This window comes from Labrus bergylta, chromosome 8, assembly GCF_963930695.1.
Source record: "Labrus bergylta chromosome 8, fLabBer1.1, whole genome shotgun sequence".
In the NCBI taxonomy this organism is placed as follows: domain Eukaryota; kingdom Metazoa; phylum Chordata; class Actinopteri; order Labriformes; family Labridae; genus Labrus; species Labrus bergylta.
The window spans coordinates 15,006,993-15,023,200 of record NC_089202.1 but is presented as its reverse complement, the minus strand read 5'-3'; the positions used below and the strand labels follow the sequence as shown (position 1 = coordinate 15,023,200).

The 16,208-nt window shown below is 42.0% G+C and overlaps 1 protein-coding gene across 1 annotated transcript in view; it reads right to left on the bottom strand.

Moving 5' to 3' along the window:
* The window catches only part of erfl3 (Ets2 repressor factor like 3), a 47,271-nt gene that overhangs the window by 9,288 nt on the left and 21,775 nt on the right, over positions 1-16,208 (bottom strand). The window contains exon 2 of the mRNA XM_065957782.1: positions 6,588-6,822. Within this exon, the coding sequence (XP_065813854.1) occupies positions 6,588-6,822 (235 nt within the window). The remainder of the gene's footprint in view (positions 1-6,587; positions 6,823-16,208) is intronic.

Genomic DNA, 16,208 nt, shown 5'->3' with positions numbered 1-16,208 from the left:
GAGCTAAGGCTTTCTATCAACTCCGATGTTTCTGTGTGTGATTCTAGGCCAGGGATTAAGGCTGTGATTACACAGACCTGCTGTGGTCGAAAACATTATGATCAAAGAAGACACACACACTGGACTGCAGGAACTCAGATGCAACAAATTAACTAAGACTTTCTAAAGCAGTATTTTAGCCAGGGTTGTATTTATAGCGAGACAGCACAGTGCTATTATTAGTTATTGTGATTTTTTATAAACAGAAACTGTGTTAGAACTACAACACTAAGCAATGCATATAAAGATATTACTATATGTGCAGCAGCAGCCTTCTGTTTTATTATCTATAACAATCATTCTGAGGTTGCTTCATTTTTTAAACTCGTATATGCCTCCTCGTAGTTTATGTCATACAGAATAAGGCATTAAAGGTGCTTTTAAACGACTTGTAAAAGTCAATATTCAACAAGTTGCTGTAAATTTAAGAACATTAATATGACGTGTTTGTTTGCAATAATACAAAATTAAATATTATCAATTTAGGAAAGGAAAGACTCCTGTTAATACAAACTTTAAAAAGTTCCTTGTCCCTTGGTTCTATTGGATTACATTGTACTCACTGGATAATTGCTCCAAGACTTAAAACATGGCAACGTTGCTTAAAAAAAAAAAAAAAAGGGCAAAAAAGATTCAGAGTTCAGATTGTCATTTAGCTTTTCAAAAAGTTTGGGAACCTTCGGGTTTGTTTACAACCTTTACAACTGTACGAGTACTCATGTTAAACTATTTTTGCAAAGGGACCATGAAACAAAATAAAAAATAAATGTTTCCATTTGATGCATTGTATCAGAGTACGCAAACTACGCATAGAGCTAATTTACACCTGCAGCCCCTTTGCACGTCAATAAAAAAAAAGGGGGAGAAGGTTTCTGAAAATGTATTGTTTCTGGACTTAATGTGTTCTATCTGTGTTCCAGTTCAGATAGTGAAGTTGGAAAAAAGACCTGCCTGCTATTGACAGCACTTTGTATTACCCTATAATATGATATGTGTATTAGCTCACCAATCTATTTCAGTATCACTTCATTCACACACACTGAAAACAAAGTGAACCAACCCCAGTGTGCGTGCGTGTGTGTGTGTGTGTGTGCAGACTGGCTGTGCCTTTTCCCATTGTTGGTCTGTAAATAGGCGCTGACTGTGACAGGAAGTTGGGATTACAATACTCCCCATGAGCCCCGTGTTTATTTTCTGCCTCTTTCGTCAGCATTGGCTATTCCACACACATCACAGCCAGATCCTTCTCTGCATACATGCACACACACACACACCAGCTGCTCACACTCAGGTGTGTGTTAGAGTTGCACGTGTGAGTGCTTTGTTCTGGGCCTGGTTTTGATGAGTGTTTACTGTCTCGAAAAAGAACATAAAATGTGTTTGTGCAGGGATGTGGGCAGGGATTGGGGTATGATAAGGAAAGGCGTCACATGCTTAGTGTTAGTATATGTCCTTCACCCACACACTGTGTATGTGTGTTTGTGTGTAAAGAAGAGGATCTGGTCAGGGTACGATTAGGCTGGTCACATGCTACGTGGGTGTGAATATGTACTCGAGCATACTCTGGTGTGTGTGCATGCCGCCCTCGTACAAAATAAAGGCCTCATTCATTGGGGGACAATGACGTACAAACAACAACATGTACCCTGGACACATACATGCTGCTGATAGAGACAATGAGAAGACAATGCACACTGATGTATGTACGTCCATACAGTGGTACTGTCCCTGGGTGCTCCCTCTGCACTTTTTCCCTGGGTGTTTACACACAAAGCTCTCTGTGGTGAGAGGCCTGCCACCCTACAAACAGGCCCAGCCAGAGAGTTCAGTAACACTGTGTGCATAGGTAGCAGTATGTCACATCTCACACCAAATGGACATCAGGTTTATAGCAGGACTGTATAAGGACTTTACATGAACTAAGTTTAGTCAGTTTGTCTTTGCGTTCCTTCTCTTCACCTTGTTTTTCTTCAAGAAATGAAACTATAATCTTTACAAAGTGTCCGGACAATCGCCTTGGTGTTTCGATCCCACATTTTCCCAATTTTCCGTTTTGTGTCTCGTTTTTATTGCATGTTTTTTACTTTCGTCCTTACTTTTGAGTCAAGTTTCTTTGTGTTCAGCAGCTTTTTAAATCAAAATTCAATGTTTCTAACCATTTGGGAACTTGGGATAGTGAAGGAGAAGCACCTTTACACAGTCAATGGGGCGTGGTGGTGTTTTCTCTACAATTTTGATGGGACTTAATTGCAGATGCACAGTGCAGTTTTAGCATACAATAAATAATACAATAAAAAATACGGGTAACAACATCTTCATATTTTAAGGCCTCAGCATTCCTAGGAATTTTGTGGAAGCCATATTCTATTTATGTGCCACTCTGTTGGCAGTATTTCATCCGCAGCGGCCCCATCACAGCTAAATGAATGTTGGAAATAAAGCCAACACTACAAACATGTGCATACAAGCATACACGGGCAGGAGGCCTGTGCACAATGGTGCATTTGTGTACGCGAATGTGCACATGTGCTGTGTTGTTAATCTTTGCCAGCTGTGCATGGCAGTCCCCCTGACCTCTGACCACCATGTAGGAGCAAATGCTGGCTGCAGGACAGGGGGCCCCGAAGGTCTCTATCTGGGACCTCTTAGCATGATTACGCTCATTAAGCGAGGCGACCCTAAAAAATGACTGACTGGCATAAGGCTTCATTTTCTCGACTCTGTTGTGTGGATCAGTGCAGGTCTCATTACGGATAGACAAATGTGTGAGTCAGAAGAACTTGTGAAGGCTTGGATCTTATTTTTCACATTTTTTACTTCCTCGTCCTAAGACATGATCCCTCATGACATAAATGCAACTTAAGTTAATCACCTTGCCCTTACTTTCATTTATAAATTTACCCCCAAAAAAACTAAAAAAAAGCAACCACAAGCTTTTATTCATTTTTATGCATCTGACTCATTGTAACAAGAAAAACTCATTCATAAATAAATCACCCCGACAAGATAATAAGAAATGGCGGGGTAACTTCTCAACTTTAAGCGTGTCCTCATGCACACATTCACACACACACAAACACACACACTTGCACAAAAACACACACATTCACGGTCAGTGTAAGTGTAATCCTCTCAACAGGAGTGGGAATTTCACAGCAGCCGTGGGAGCGGGAGACCAAAGATGACGCATGGACTGAGGCAGTGTCCCCATAACGGAAAGCAAACAGACACAAACACACACACACACGTCAGCACACACAATACAGCAGCCCTAATTCCCGATGAAGGGAATTTCCATCATGTGCACTGCAGACAGGAAAGATCACAGAGGTAAAAAAAAAAAAAAAGAAAAGAGAATTACAAAGGCAAAGTGATAAAAAGAACACTTCAAGCACTCCTTTTAAAGTGCTGGTATGTAAGCATATGAGTGTATGCTAATTGCCACATGCTGACTGTGGTCTCATTTATTAGCAGACTCCAGGTTTTCGCCATATGAAGAGCACAAGGTAGCCTGTTCTCCAACAGTTTGCAACATATGGGGACTGTTAACATGCACATGTGCATTTGTGCGCCTCCTTTATAACTTCATTAATCTTTAGTGCCATTAATCCTCCTGCCACATTACTATTGATGTGCGTCTCGAAAGGCTTCATTTCCAGGGCCTCTTGCGGTGCAAGACTGACGACAGCTCTGGTGTCAATTCAGGTGACTAGATGGACGCAAGTGTGTGTGCATGTGTGTGTTGTTTTCCTAACCTGTCCTTCTAACTGTAAGCCTGAGTTGGCTTTGCTAAATTTATAGACACAGAGGGAGACAACCTGGCTGTAGGAGGGTGGACGAGGACACAAAGAGAGCCTGAGGGGAAACTCCTGTGTAGAAAACTTGCTGGTAATCAGCCTCTGAGGCCAGGCCTTTACAGGGCACTAAGACTGGCTATATATAAGCACTTTCTGCAGCCTAAGCTCCAAATCTGTTACTGCTCTGCAGGGCATCCATATTCTTTTCTCTCTAATTCAAAGACTCTAAATCCGTACATTCAAGGCTGAATGTATTTATGTATGTAAATGTGTGTGTGTGTGTGTGTGTGTGTGTGTGTGTGTGTGTGTGTGTGTGTGTTTGGCATTTGTGTCACCTGTTAATTGTTTCTGTCCCCATAGGATCTGATCCATAACGACTTATCTTGATCTTGCAAGTGTAAATGAGCATCCAGAAGCCCTCTGATCCTAAATTAAGCAAGTCAATAGATATCCCTACTTTAATGGCCTTTGTGGCTATCTTTAAATCGCTTACTCTAATCTTAGTCGGCAAGAACAACAAGCCGGGGGACACATGACACAGTGAATGAGCTGTGGTACTTCCAAGTTCAGCATCTTGATATGTGATGTAATAATACACAAAAAATATGCAGTATTGGGAATTACCAAGTGTGTCGGTCACTGTAGAAATCCGATACCTTAATTTCTTAACGCCCAAACATTCAATAGTTTTTTTATGCTTAAAACTGCCCCCTTAACAGCAATAACATGTTGTTTTTAATGGTCGCAACTAGTAACTACTGTGTGAGAACGGCAAAGAAAGACAGTAAGCTGCCAGCAAAAAGTGTAAAGTTAACCAAGACTATTAGAATTCAGTCTATTACACTTTTAAATCTGTCTTGTTGTTTATTTATAGACATTTGAAGATAGTTTGAAACACAGGTGTTTTAAAGGTTTGGATTCCTTCAGTTTACTGAGCCAACTGATATGCGCAATAACATCCCATCCATACAGGTTGAGTAGTATACAGCTTCTAAAAGTAGAACATTTTCTTTCCCCCTAGTACTGGGAGGATACACAGTATTGGCAGATGATCAAGTCAAGGTATTCAAAACAGTATCACAAAGGAAAATACTGAAAAAACTGATTGTAAATGATTGCTTCTTTATGAATTCCTGAAGCACACATGAAAACAAAAAGCTTGTCTATCCTCTCATCAAGCATAAAAATGAGCAGGAAGCAATACCATGATAACACACTAGTCATATTTTCATGTGATATTTTTACCTGAACTTAAAACTAGGGTCAAAACAATTACTGTGCCAAATAACTGTCGTAACAAACTTAATAGGCTTTGCTGAGCATGCTGCATTCATTGGCATAATGAACCTTAAAGGTGTGAGCGGCCAAACGGGTCGGTGTTGTTACTATACTTGTCCAGGTCAACCCAGTGGGATGGCATGGGGCCAAGCTCACTCTTGCAGTGAGCATAGCTTCATGATAAAGTTCATTAAATAGTGGAACTTGGGGAGTTCAATGCTACAAAGGAGGGTTTGAACCTAAAGTGTTTTCAGACTGAACAGTTCAGGGGACTCCCTGGGAGAAACTGCCCACTGAGGAGCTCCCACAGCACTTATATGTGCCTTTTTTTTCCTGTTTGCATTCCTACTCCAGATAGAAACCAAGAAACATACTCTTAAATAGCTATTACCCCTTTTTTTTCCATTTGTCCCTTGTGACGGATAAGTCTGTCCTGGAAGGCAGAAGACAGATGCCTCTGAGCAGCATCCTCACGATTACGACTATGAAAAAGTTAATCCATTCTCAAATCTACTCTACAGGGGGACAAGTAAATCATTCTTACATTTCACCTTCAGCATTTCAATCGAGTTAAGGGGATGCTGCCTCTGAGGAAATGCAGTAAAATTCCATTTATCATGTTGTGTTACCACTTTAAAGCAATTTTGCTGCTTCAGTTACCGCCACTAAATAGAGAGGCAACATGGTGGCCATGGTATTGGGGTGCCAACTAAAGTTGAGCCTCTCTTTATCCAGTCCCTCCAGGATGTTGAGATTTTCCAGTCACAAATGTTAACACAAATTCAACCTTTCCCTGTGCAACCTGCACAGCCTTGCGACTTGGTCAATCAACACCGTCAACCATCTAATAAAAACAACGGATAGAGAAAAAGATCTGCTCATTCTTCCTCCCTCTCAGCAGCCTGATAGCATTTCACCCAACAACATGTACTGTCTCAGCCTCATTCTCCTCAATAACAGGTGATCCCAAGAGCCAGTAGCCAGCCCTTGGGTCAGTCCATCAAGGCCCCTACTTTTTCCTACTGCCAGACTGGAAATGCATAACAGCCTCACAATGTTTGCACATTATGTTTAATTGTTATCATCGCAAGGCCTGGTTTCAGTCGTGGGCAGGTCTCTTAACCTTCTTAAGTGTTCTAAACAAGATGATTCATAAAGGTCTTTGCATCGGTCAGAGTCAGAGGTTTTAAATAATGTAATATATTTCTCATGTCATTAAGTAATCATTAAATATTCTTCCACCTACCATTCCACAACAAAGTCCAGAGTAGAGTTATTTTAGAGCTTAAACAGTCTTGAGTGTTATTTTGTGCATTGTTATCGCAAGGTCTTCATCACTGAGACTTCCAACTGGAGCAATGTGAGGGCCAAATTAAAGTATCCAGTAAATCTTTGTGTGATTATAGCACCATGAAAGTCCTAAACATTCCAACATACAGATACATAATGAACTACGTGTCCATATCATCATACCTTAGAGCCCTGCTAAGCTTATCGTAGTTCATCTGGGGTTTACATTTCCGGGCCCCCCACAGCCGGGCCACTTCATCCGGGTCCTTGATGACAAACTCGCCGTAGTCCCCCTGCCAGGCGATGACATCATGATACTCTTCTTTTCTGAGCAGCTCCAGGATGAAGTGCCACAGCTGGATCTGTCTGGACCCGGGGCTCGACTCAGGCTTGTATGCCCAGTCTGGGAAGGCGAACCCTGTGATAGAGGAATGAAGAGGGAGGAGGGTAAGTGTCTGTCCCTGGAGCATCAATATCAGTGTGAAGGAAGATGGAGAGCACATGCTGTAAATAAACTCAAGAGATTGCATCAAATCTTAAACAGAAGATTGGTATTTATTTATTAATCAAATCAACCTTGAAAACCTTGTGTTTCTCTAAAGAGAATTTCAGACAGTGTCAAAATAAGTGAAGTGTAAAGACTATTAGGAGTCAGCAGTTGTGGAAGGTTCAGGTGAGTGGAGTCTATTCTATGAGGGAAAAGAGGATTATAGGTGTCTAGCCAAGTATAGATCACACACAACAGAGCAGCTTAGTCAAGCACAGAGTGTCCTCATTCATATTTCCCACTGCACATGGCTGTCTTCTCTGCTCCTATTTTTCTCTGCTTTTTTTTAGTCACTCGAGTCAATCTTTAAATAATGTTTCAGGGTTATTCCCAAGCATTTCTCTTTTATTGGAAAGTTTGACACAATGAAAGCAAGAGGAGGTCAGGAGAAGGTAAAGAGAGTAAAAGAGAGAGATTAAGGTGAGAGATCTCAGTTGAGCTAGAAGCTATGCAGCGGGCTTAACCTGCTCTAGTATAGGATTTCCTCCCATATAAGTTTAATATTCTTGATTTAAAAAAGCATGTTCAAGAACATTTTCACAATAATGTTAAAAACCTTGTAAGATACATTAATGTCTGTCTCTTTGCCCGTCATTCAGACGGAAACTGTGGCAGTACTGTGCCGTTTTCTGTGGAAATATGAATCTAAACACAGCAATGTTGAAGCATAGAGTTGGCATTAACGTAATTATTTCAAATTACGTCACAATTAGGAAATAATGAGTTTTTCAGCTTGGTTTTGCAGAACAAAGAGACCATGAAGAAGATAAAAATAATTGTTTGGGTGTTCTGTCATGGAGATAAGTGGCTCCCAGTAAAACAATGTAGACATGCAAGTATGGTGGCAAATAAGGGATTTAAAATAAGGAGTGTTCACTGTAGACTAAGGCTTTTGAATAAACCACATCTCTCTGCTATCACTCGGTCACATCCTCACCACAGTAGCTATTCACAGGAAACGCACATGCATACTGAAACTACAATTGTGAAAGTTGTAAAGTTAGTGGGCTTCATGGAACTGTTGGGCCCATGCATGAAAAACCTTTCCACCTCTCCTCCACCTCTTTCCTCTAATGCAGTCACTCTTTCCTACGACCAGAGGAAAACAACATGGCCAGTCATCTCGCTTGTCTATCCCTCCATCGGCTCGCCACCCGCAGAGTAGGTGACACAGAACGAGACCGTGGGCGTGGGTATAGATAGGACTGTTTGTATGAGCATGTGTGTGCCCACATGTACAAGTTTGAAAAGAGTTTATGTGCCAGTGTGCATGTTTGAAAATGTTTGTGCAAGTCTCCCACTAACATTCTGTTGCCTGGGCGGTCAAGAAAATCTGACACGGCCGTGCAAAATAAGACTATCACAGTGTAATATTCATCCAGAATTAGCCTGGACATGATTTTATTTTATCAACAATCCTCCTCACAGCGCTGATAAACACACAAGTGAGGAGGCAGACTTTGAAAAAGAAAAAGCATCCAACCTGCTGAAGTGAGCTTGTTTAAGTTGTTATATTATGTTTGGTGCAGGGTTAGTACCTGCTATCACGTCACACTGAATAACCAGAAAAGTGGAGTTACCTGTCTAATGTAATACAACAGGACTTGGATGAATGCTACACTTTGTTGTGCCTGCTTTTTTTGAAATGAATAAATGTTGACTGGATTCTTTATTGAATGTATTTCTCCCTATTTTGGCAACCTGATTGACCTTGATATAAAAAGTATTTTCAATCCATATCCATTCATGTGATCAGTACCCTGATACAGTTTAAGAGAAGTAAAATCTTTTAAAGAGATTAATTCCTTTTTTTCTCCAATCTTGACGTAATAAAAACCTGTAATTCTTTCTTTATCAACCTTATTTCGACCTGTGTGCTGCTGAGTTTCCCCTCGGAGGATAAATAAAGGCTTATCTTAGCTTATATAAGACTAGCATGAAGCCAGTGTTTGCAATGTGTTTAACTGCAGTGCATGCAAATGGCAACAGAGGAAATGAGGCAGGCTGGGCTGGAGATTGGGAAACAAACAGACCAAAATCATCAGATTATGGATGTGCAGGCCTGTCTATGGATTTGCTGGCTGAGAGCCTGGTGCGTAGATAGATAGCCCCGATAATCTCTGCTGCACTAGTGCGTTCTGACCATTTAGTCACTGTTGCATAACATTAAATAATGTTGGTAGCACATCTGCCACACATCTATGAATCTGTAAGTGTTGTTATTAAGCTATTTTATCAAGATGACGAAAATTCCTTCACTGTGTTTTGCTTGAATTATATGTAAACGAAGGAACAGAAACAAGCACACATTGAGTATTTCAGCTTGTTAAAAATAGGCTGAAAGGAAAGTTATCTTCCTATGTCTTCTTACTCATCAAGCGTAGGCAACTAGCTGTTCCTATCCACCATTTCTTGGTTGTTTTCCTCCAATCACAGTTGTGTATATGCGAGGCATGGTCAATGAATCACTCAGCTGCCCCACCTACTCACGAGTCATTTTGCAATCTAAAATAAAGATTTTGAATACCAGTCAAAAGAAAAGGAAAACCATGCCTACACAATTTCCATCTCCAAATTCCAGACAGGATTTTATAAGCGTCAAAGTTATGCAGATAGTAGGTGGCTAATGAGGGAATCAACAAACAGGCTGTGCAGACAGCTTACCCTCTTTATTCAAACTATGGATTATTGTTCTCTATAACAAACATCACAATGTGTGAAAGGACCATGGGTGTAAAAACAGCATAAACTGTACCGTCTGTGTCTGAAGTTGCTCAGACTTTCCAGACTTGTTCAATGTAGGTAGCAGCTAGCGGACAAATACAAAAAACACACATTTTCTCTTTCCACCCTCCTCAGTTTTCCCTTCTTAAACAGTCTGAGGGCAGTACAATCACAGAGGAGCACATGGAGGCCAGGCCGGCCAGGCTGAACATGCATGTCCAACAATAACAATTACACACACACACACACACACACACACACACACACACACACACATATTCCTAGTGCAAAGTACAATACATTTCCAGATATAGGAAAGAGACAGAGAATATGTCAAGATAAAGTATTTGTGGGGAGCTGAGTTGGGAGGGATGAGAAAATGAAACTGACCAAATCTTAACTACTGACCTTGTGCTGCTGCTGTAGAGTCGGCAGCTGCAACACTAAAGCTGTTCAGGGGGCAACATTTCAAGGCTGTGTGTCTGGGAGTTTTTAGCTTGTGTGTAACTGTCTGCATGTAAAGCAGAAGTTGCTGAAAATGAGCAAGCCAAGCTCATCAAAAATTAAAAAGAAGGAATCACAGCATTAAAGCTTCTCTTTTACAGCTTGTGGATGTTGAATGTGGCTAAGTGGGGATGTGTTTGTCTGTCCAAATGCATCTAATGATCTTTTTGACTTTGGCGTAGACCACAGAGGTCACTTCACACACATAGACAGACACACGCATTGTATGTCATTCAGGTCCCCAGGTGAAATGGATCCCATGTAAATACTAGGAGGGCGAGCAGCAGGCAGGCTGTGTGTGAGACAATCTCAACCTCAAACGCAAATATTTCAAGGCAACCATGCGGACATATGTATGACTGCAAGTGCAAAGGTGTGTGTGTGTGTGCTTTACAAATACATGGCAGAGTGTCTGGTACTTTGTATAATTAGTTTACCTGTCAAAACCTTTACATCAAAGAGCCCACGTGACAAGTGTAAGAGTGTGTGTGTGTGTTAGATGGTAAGGATTAAGTTTAGAGGAATGCGGAGAGCAAGAACAGGTGTCTTTGTCCTTCTCTCACACTCACACACACACACACACACACACACACACACACACACACACACACACACACACACACACACACACACACACACACACACACACACACACACACACACACACACACACACACACACACACACACACACACACACACACACACACACACACACACACACACACACACACACACACACACACACACACACACACACACACACACACACACACACACACACACACACACACACACACACACACACACACACACACACACACACACACACACACACAGATCTGTTTCATCAGCCTTGTACAACAAATAGGAGAATTTCAGTAGGAAATTTTTGGAATCTGTGTGTGTGAGTGTTTGAGGTGGTATGATCTTTGTGAAGATTTGTTTCAGGATGAAGGAGAGTGTGATGGCTTGAGAAGAGCACGACCTAACCCCCCCCTCCACCACACTTAACCTCTCTGACCTCTACTCTCCCTCTCTTTGGCTCTATTCCCACCCTCACCCCCTTTCCCTCCCTTACTACCTCCCAGGGGAGACACCAGATAGCCATTACAGCATGCATTCACAAGCCCCACTCACTCTCACCCACACATAGACAGACTCGGCATCAATAATGTAGAGACTGGTGTGGAGGGTTGACGGCAGGGGTGCGCCTAATCTCTGCCCTGGGACACTAGAGAGAGCAAGTGCGTCAGGAGGTGAGTGAGTGAGAGTGTGTCTGTGTGTGTGTGTGTGTGTGTTGGGAGTTGAGGGGCAGGTGGTAGAAAGTAATGCAAAAAGGACTTAGAGAAGGAGGATGATGGGAGGGAGGGAGAGAGGGGGGTTGGAATGAAAGAGAAGAAGGCATGACAAGATGGGAGAGAGAGCAAGAGAGAACAGAGAAAAGAAAGTAGGAGAGAAAAAGACGGGGGAGGGAGAGCGGGCAAACAAAAGTGGGAAGGGAGAGAAAGAGAGACAATGGTGAGAGTAGGAGAGGAGAGAGGGGTTGAATGGCAAGGCAAGGAAGGAGGAGGGGGGAGGTTAAGGGAGGGATGAGATCATAGCTCGTCTGGTAGTCTGTTGTCATCCAGATCAGATTGCTTATCCCCCCCTTTCCTCCTCCTCCTCCTTCTTCCCTCCATCCCCTCTCCTTCTCCTCCTTCTCCTCCTCCTCTCCAGGAGTGCGGATGCCTCTTTTCCTCTGTGTGATCTTAGTGGCAGGCCCCTAGAAGACTTCTAACACTGCTGCTATTCCAGTTATGTGCAGCATTCAAACAATGACCTAGACTCTTTAACACACTGCGAGATCAGAGAGGGGGCCGAGGAGATGAAAGCAGTTACATGAAAAAAAGATTGAAAGAAAAGAAATCCTGGAAGAAAAAGAGACCAGTCCTGAGCTGTGAAGAATTGAGCAGAGTGTTAAGGCTCAGTAAAGGACAACTTATGGTTAACTTACGATTGCCCTCGGACTGCCTTTTCATGCCTGCTCCGTTTTAGCAGTTACACATGAGTTCTTGTCCTACTTCTTGGAGTTTTATTTAGTTTCTCGTGAGCATGAGATTGTTTCTGTCTCCTTAGGGGCTCCTTAGAAATAACAAGTCAGTTAACTATTTTTTATGATTGTAGAGGGCAAACAACATTTTTAACGTGACGCTTCTGTGAGCCACAAGCCAAAGAAGAGAAAGACTGCTGGAACGTCAACATGGATATGAATTAAGTTCTTAGCACCCAAGCATAAACACGATAAAATAAAAATCTCGACAACTCTAAAGCTTTGGGTATGTGAGTAAGTGTTAGCTGGGTTAAACCAGGAATTTGAAATGAACATTTCTAGCTATTGAAACAAGTTCTAAAAGATTATCAGAACAAGTCAATGATGAAAATAGTTTTGGCTCTAACCAAATGACGTGACCTGGAAATGCAATGCCAAGGAGGGCGAGCGCTGATGGGAAGCAGGCAGAGACAGACGGGCAGTCAGACAAAGTAGACGAGTGAGAAAAGAGATGAGGAGGAGAGATTCCCAGAGCTGTGAGTCCTACTCAGCAGCAAATCAACTGACAGGCCTGTGCCAAACTAACAGTGGAGCTGCAGACTCAGGCTTTTTACACAGGGCTGGGGCCTCTAAACAGCCATTAGTGGCAGTTGGCTAGTACTGCGCTACTTTTAACCAGCTCAGCTTTAGCGTGGATGTGGGAAACATTCGGTGCAAGAGTTTGAGTGGGTGAGGGGGGTGAGGTCACTGCCGGTCCTGAAAGTCTGTCAAAACTCAAAAAAAAAATTGCCAGACGGTATTTGCCTATAGCGCTCTCATTCACAAGGAGACACAGCATTGTCTTTGACACAGCCGCATGGATAAGTGAAACTGCTTGAAGCGCCAAACCCGGGGAACAGAGAGAACAGACACACAAGACCAGGAGGTGGAGGGGAGGGATGGAGGGATATTAAAGACTTTGGAGGGTGAGACAGCGAAAGTAAGAGTGAAAGGAGGCAGAGAAGGAGGAGGGTCGGATCAGCAGGAGAAGGAGGAGGAGGGTAATCAGAGCCCGTACGCTTGAATCCCAAAGTGTCTGGACTATTCCCACCAAGTGCATTAAAAATTCATTAGGCTACACTCAAAGAAGGCTGGAGAGTGAGACAGGGACACAGGAGAGAGAGAGCAGAAAGTAGTAGATACAAGAAACATGTTGATGAGAAAAATGAATAATAGCTAAATAAAATGTATTAATTAAATATGAGCTACTGCAGAGAATAAACTGATAGTTTCAAATAATTTAAAGATTAAATGTGAAAATAGCGCACTCAAATTAATGTATCAAAGTTTTTGTACAATAAGCACACATAACGATGCTCTCCAATATGGACTAACCTTCTGATTATTTTATAAAATACCAGAGTCATTGTCTGGTTTGTAAAATTAAAATCAAAATATCCCCAGAACATAGCATCATAGAGTTGCTTGTTTTGTCAGACAAATAGCCCGAAGCTGAAAAAGAATCAACTTACTAATAACAAAGAGTAAGGTCTTTTACCTGCTTTTTGTAAAGTGTCTCGAGAAAAACACTTATGAGTTGACGCAATACAAATAAAGATTGATTGATTACTATCAGAGCAAGGTCAGATAACCAGCAGATATTGACTGATATGGAAAGGGGGATTTTTTGGCCTTTTTTGATTACAAAAAGTGAAACAAAGACAACAGACACACACGTGTCTGCAAGCAGCTAGAAAGACGTTTAGAATTTCCGTCAGTGGAAATGTTTAGTAGACATGCAGATCAGACGTAAAACTGTTAAGTGAACTATCCATGTTAATTTCACTCCGGCACATTGCAGTTTGCAGAACTTTATTAGTCAACAACGACGAAGAAGTAGGCTGGTTTGATGAATTACGTGGGATTGGCAGCATTGCAATTTAATCGTTAAATGCTGGATGGATTTTATTACTTTGGACACAATCTTCCACGTACATGTGTGTTGTTGTGAATAATCCAGATGAATTTGCCTTCAAGGATATTGTTCTTGTTGGAGGTCTGACAACAATGATGCCCCCGCTGCCTCACCTGAGTGTCAGTCTGGGGAGTTAAACAATCTTAACACACAAAAACATGTTAGCCTCGAAGGCTGCTCAACTATTCCTAGAGGTCACAACAGTTTACATTTTCTATAGGCTCTTACTCACAGCCATATAGCAGCAGAGGAGAGAGAGCAAGAGAGAGGAGAGTGTTTTGTGGCCTTGGAGGGGCCAAAAATAGCACCACACACACTTACACACACTGGGGTTATTGTTCAACAGTGGGAGAGCAAGAGGGAGAGGGTGAGAGAGAGGAACCAACAACATAGATGGAGAAAAGAGGGAAAGTACACAAGTGCTCAAGGAGGAAGAGGAGGCGGCGATGAGGGAACAAGTGGGACAGAGAATGAGAAGGGCATGACGTAAGATGAACGATTTAGTCTCTCTGCTCGCGGCTGTAGAGCTAGTCTAACAGCGAACAGACGGACGTCTTTTCCAGGAAATTGTAGGGGAGGAGCAAGAAATGGAGAAAAAAAAAAAACACCCATAGGGATCTTCTCTTCCAGAACGAGCTCCTCTCCAGCAGCCGTCCTCATCTAATTCACATGCTCGACTGGGAGAGTGTACACGGCCTGTTAAGTCACAGCATGGTTCAAATACCCATTAAGTGAAGAAAGGCTTTGAAGTGTGTGGAAGAGTGAGTTATCTCCCATCTCTTCCTTTTACAGCTATATAGTGCTCTTGGGTATTTAACCGATAATTTACAAATATTTTAACATACCTGCTAAAAACAAAACTATATTTTAATGTAAACTACATAGCCATTTCAGTTTTCCCCCAAGGTTTATTTTTTTTTTAGGGGACTAGAGTGAAGAAGGAGTAGTTGCATGTACAGGACCTGTTTGGGACTCAGACTTTATATACAAATGGACACAGTGCCTCAGCCTCCTCCCGTTGAAACAGGATGAAGCCAGAATACACCCTGGTTGAATTTGCAACCACAATAAACGAAGTAGGGATCTGCTGGAAGAGCTGTGGTAATGATGTCACGCAGCTTCTGCTAACGAAAAGTTCAACACACATTGAACTAAGCAATTAAAATGACAAACATCACTCAAGTGGGTACAGTCTACAAGTAAACAGATTCTGGTAGAGTCTATAGCACTGACATAAAACAAGTTTAACCAACTACCAATCGGGTAGGACTGACAAAGAGTATTACTTAAGCGGGTCGTCTGATTACGAAAAAGCTAAACCCTCTGATAAGAGCTTGATATGAGAGAAGTGTTTTAGCATCTCTTCCTGCGACAACTAAACACACAACATAGACCAGCTAACTAGCAACATGAACACACAACAGACGCGTCTTCACCTGGGACTTCCAGGAAAAGACACAAATACACACGCACCTATCCAGCTTTTTCACACGGGAACATGTTGGCTAAAAGACACATCCGTAGCATCCACAAACATATGCAGGACACAAGCACCATGTGAACAAAAACAGATAGTAATGTCCACAGGTTAAGCCCTAGGGCCCTGCACCTGATGCCCATGTGGACAACTGGACTTCCCTCTGTGTAATCACACTCATAAACAAGCCTGGTGGGAGAGTGCGTGTTTTTTAGTGTGTGTTTGATGAACTTGTTCCCCAGAGGATGTTCAGAAGAGCAGAATAACATTGTGTCAGTGGGAGAAGAGTTCTGTTTGTCTCTGGATGCTGTTTGGTATTTTTGCTCTCACCAAAGTGAAGCTCTTCTCCCGGGACATTAACCGCTCTCCTTGGACACACAAACACACACGCAAACCATTTCTACATGCTGCAGTTGTACAACTCAACATTGCAAAGGACCAAAGTAAAAACTTAAATTGGTATTGTGTATTTTTCAGTGTATATACTAGCATTCAAACTACAATGGCAGCTCCAAATCTGTATTAAATATAACAGTGACATTATATCATTTCAGTGCGTCAAATACA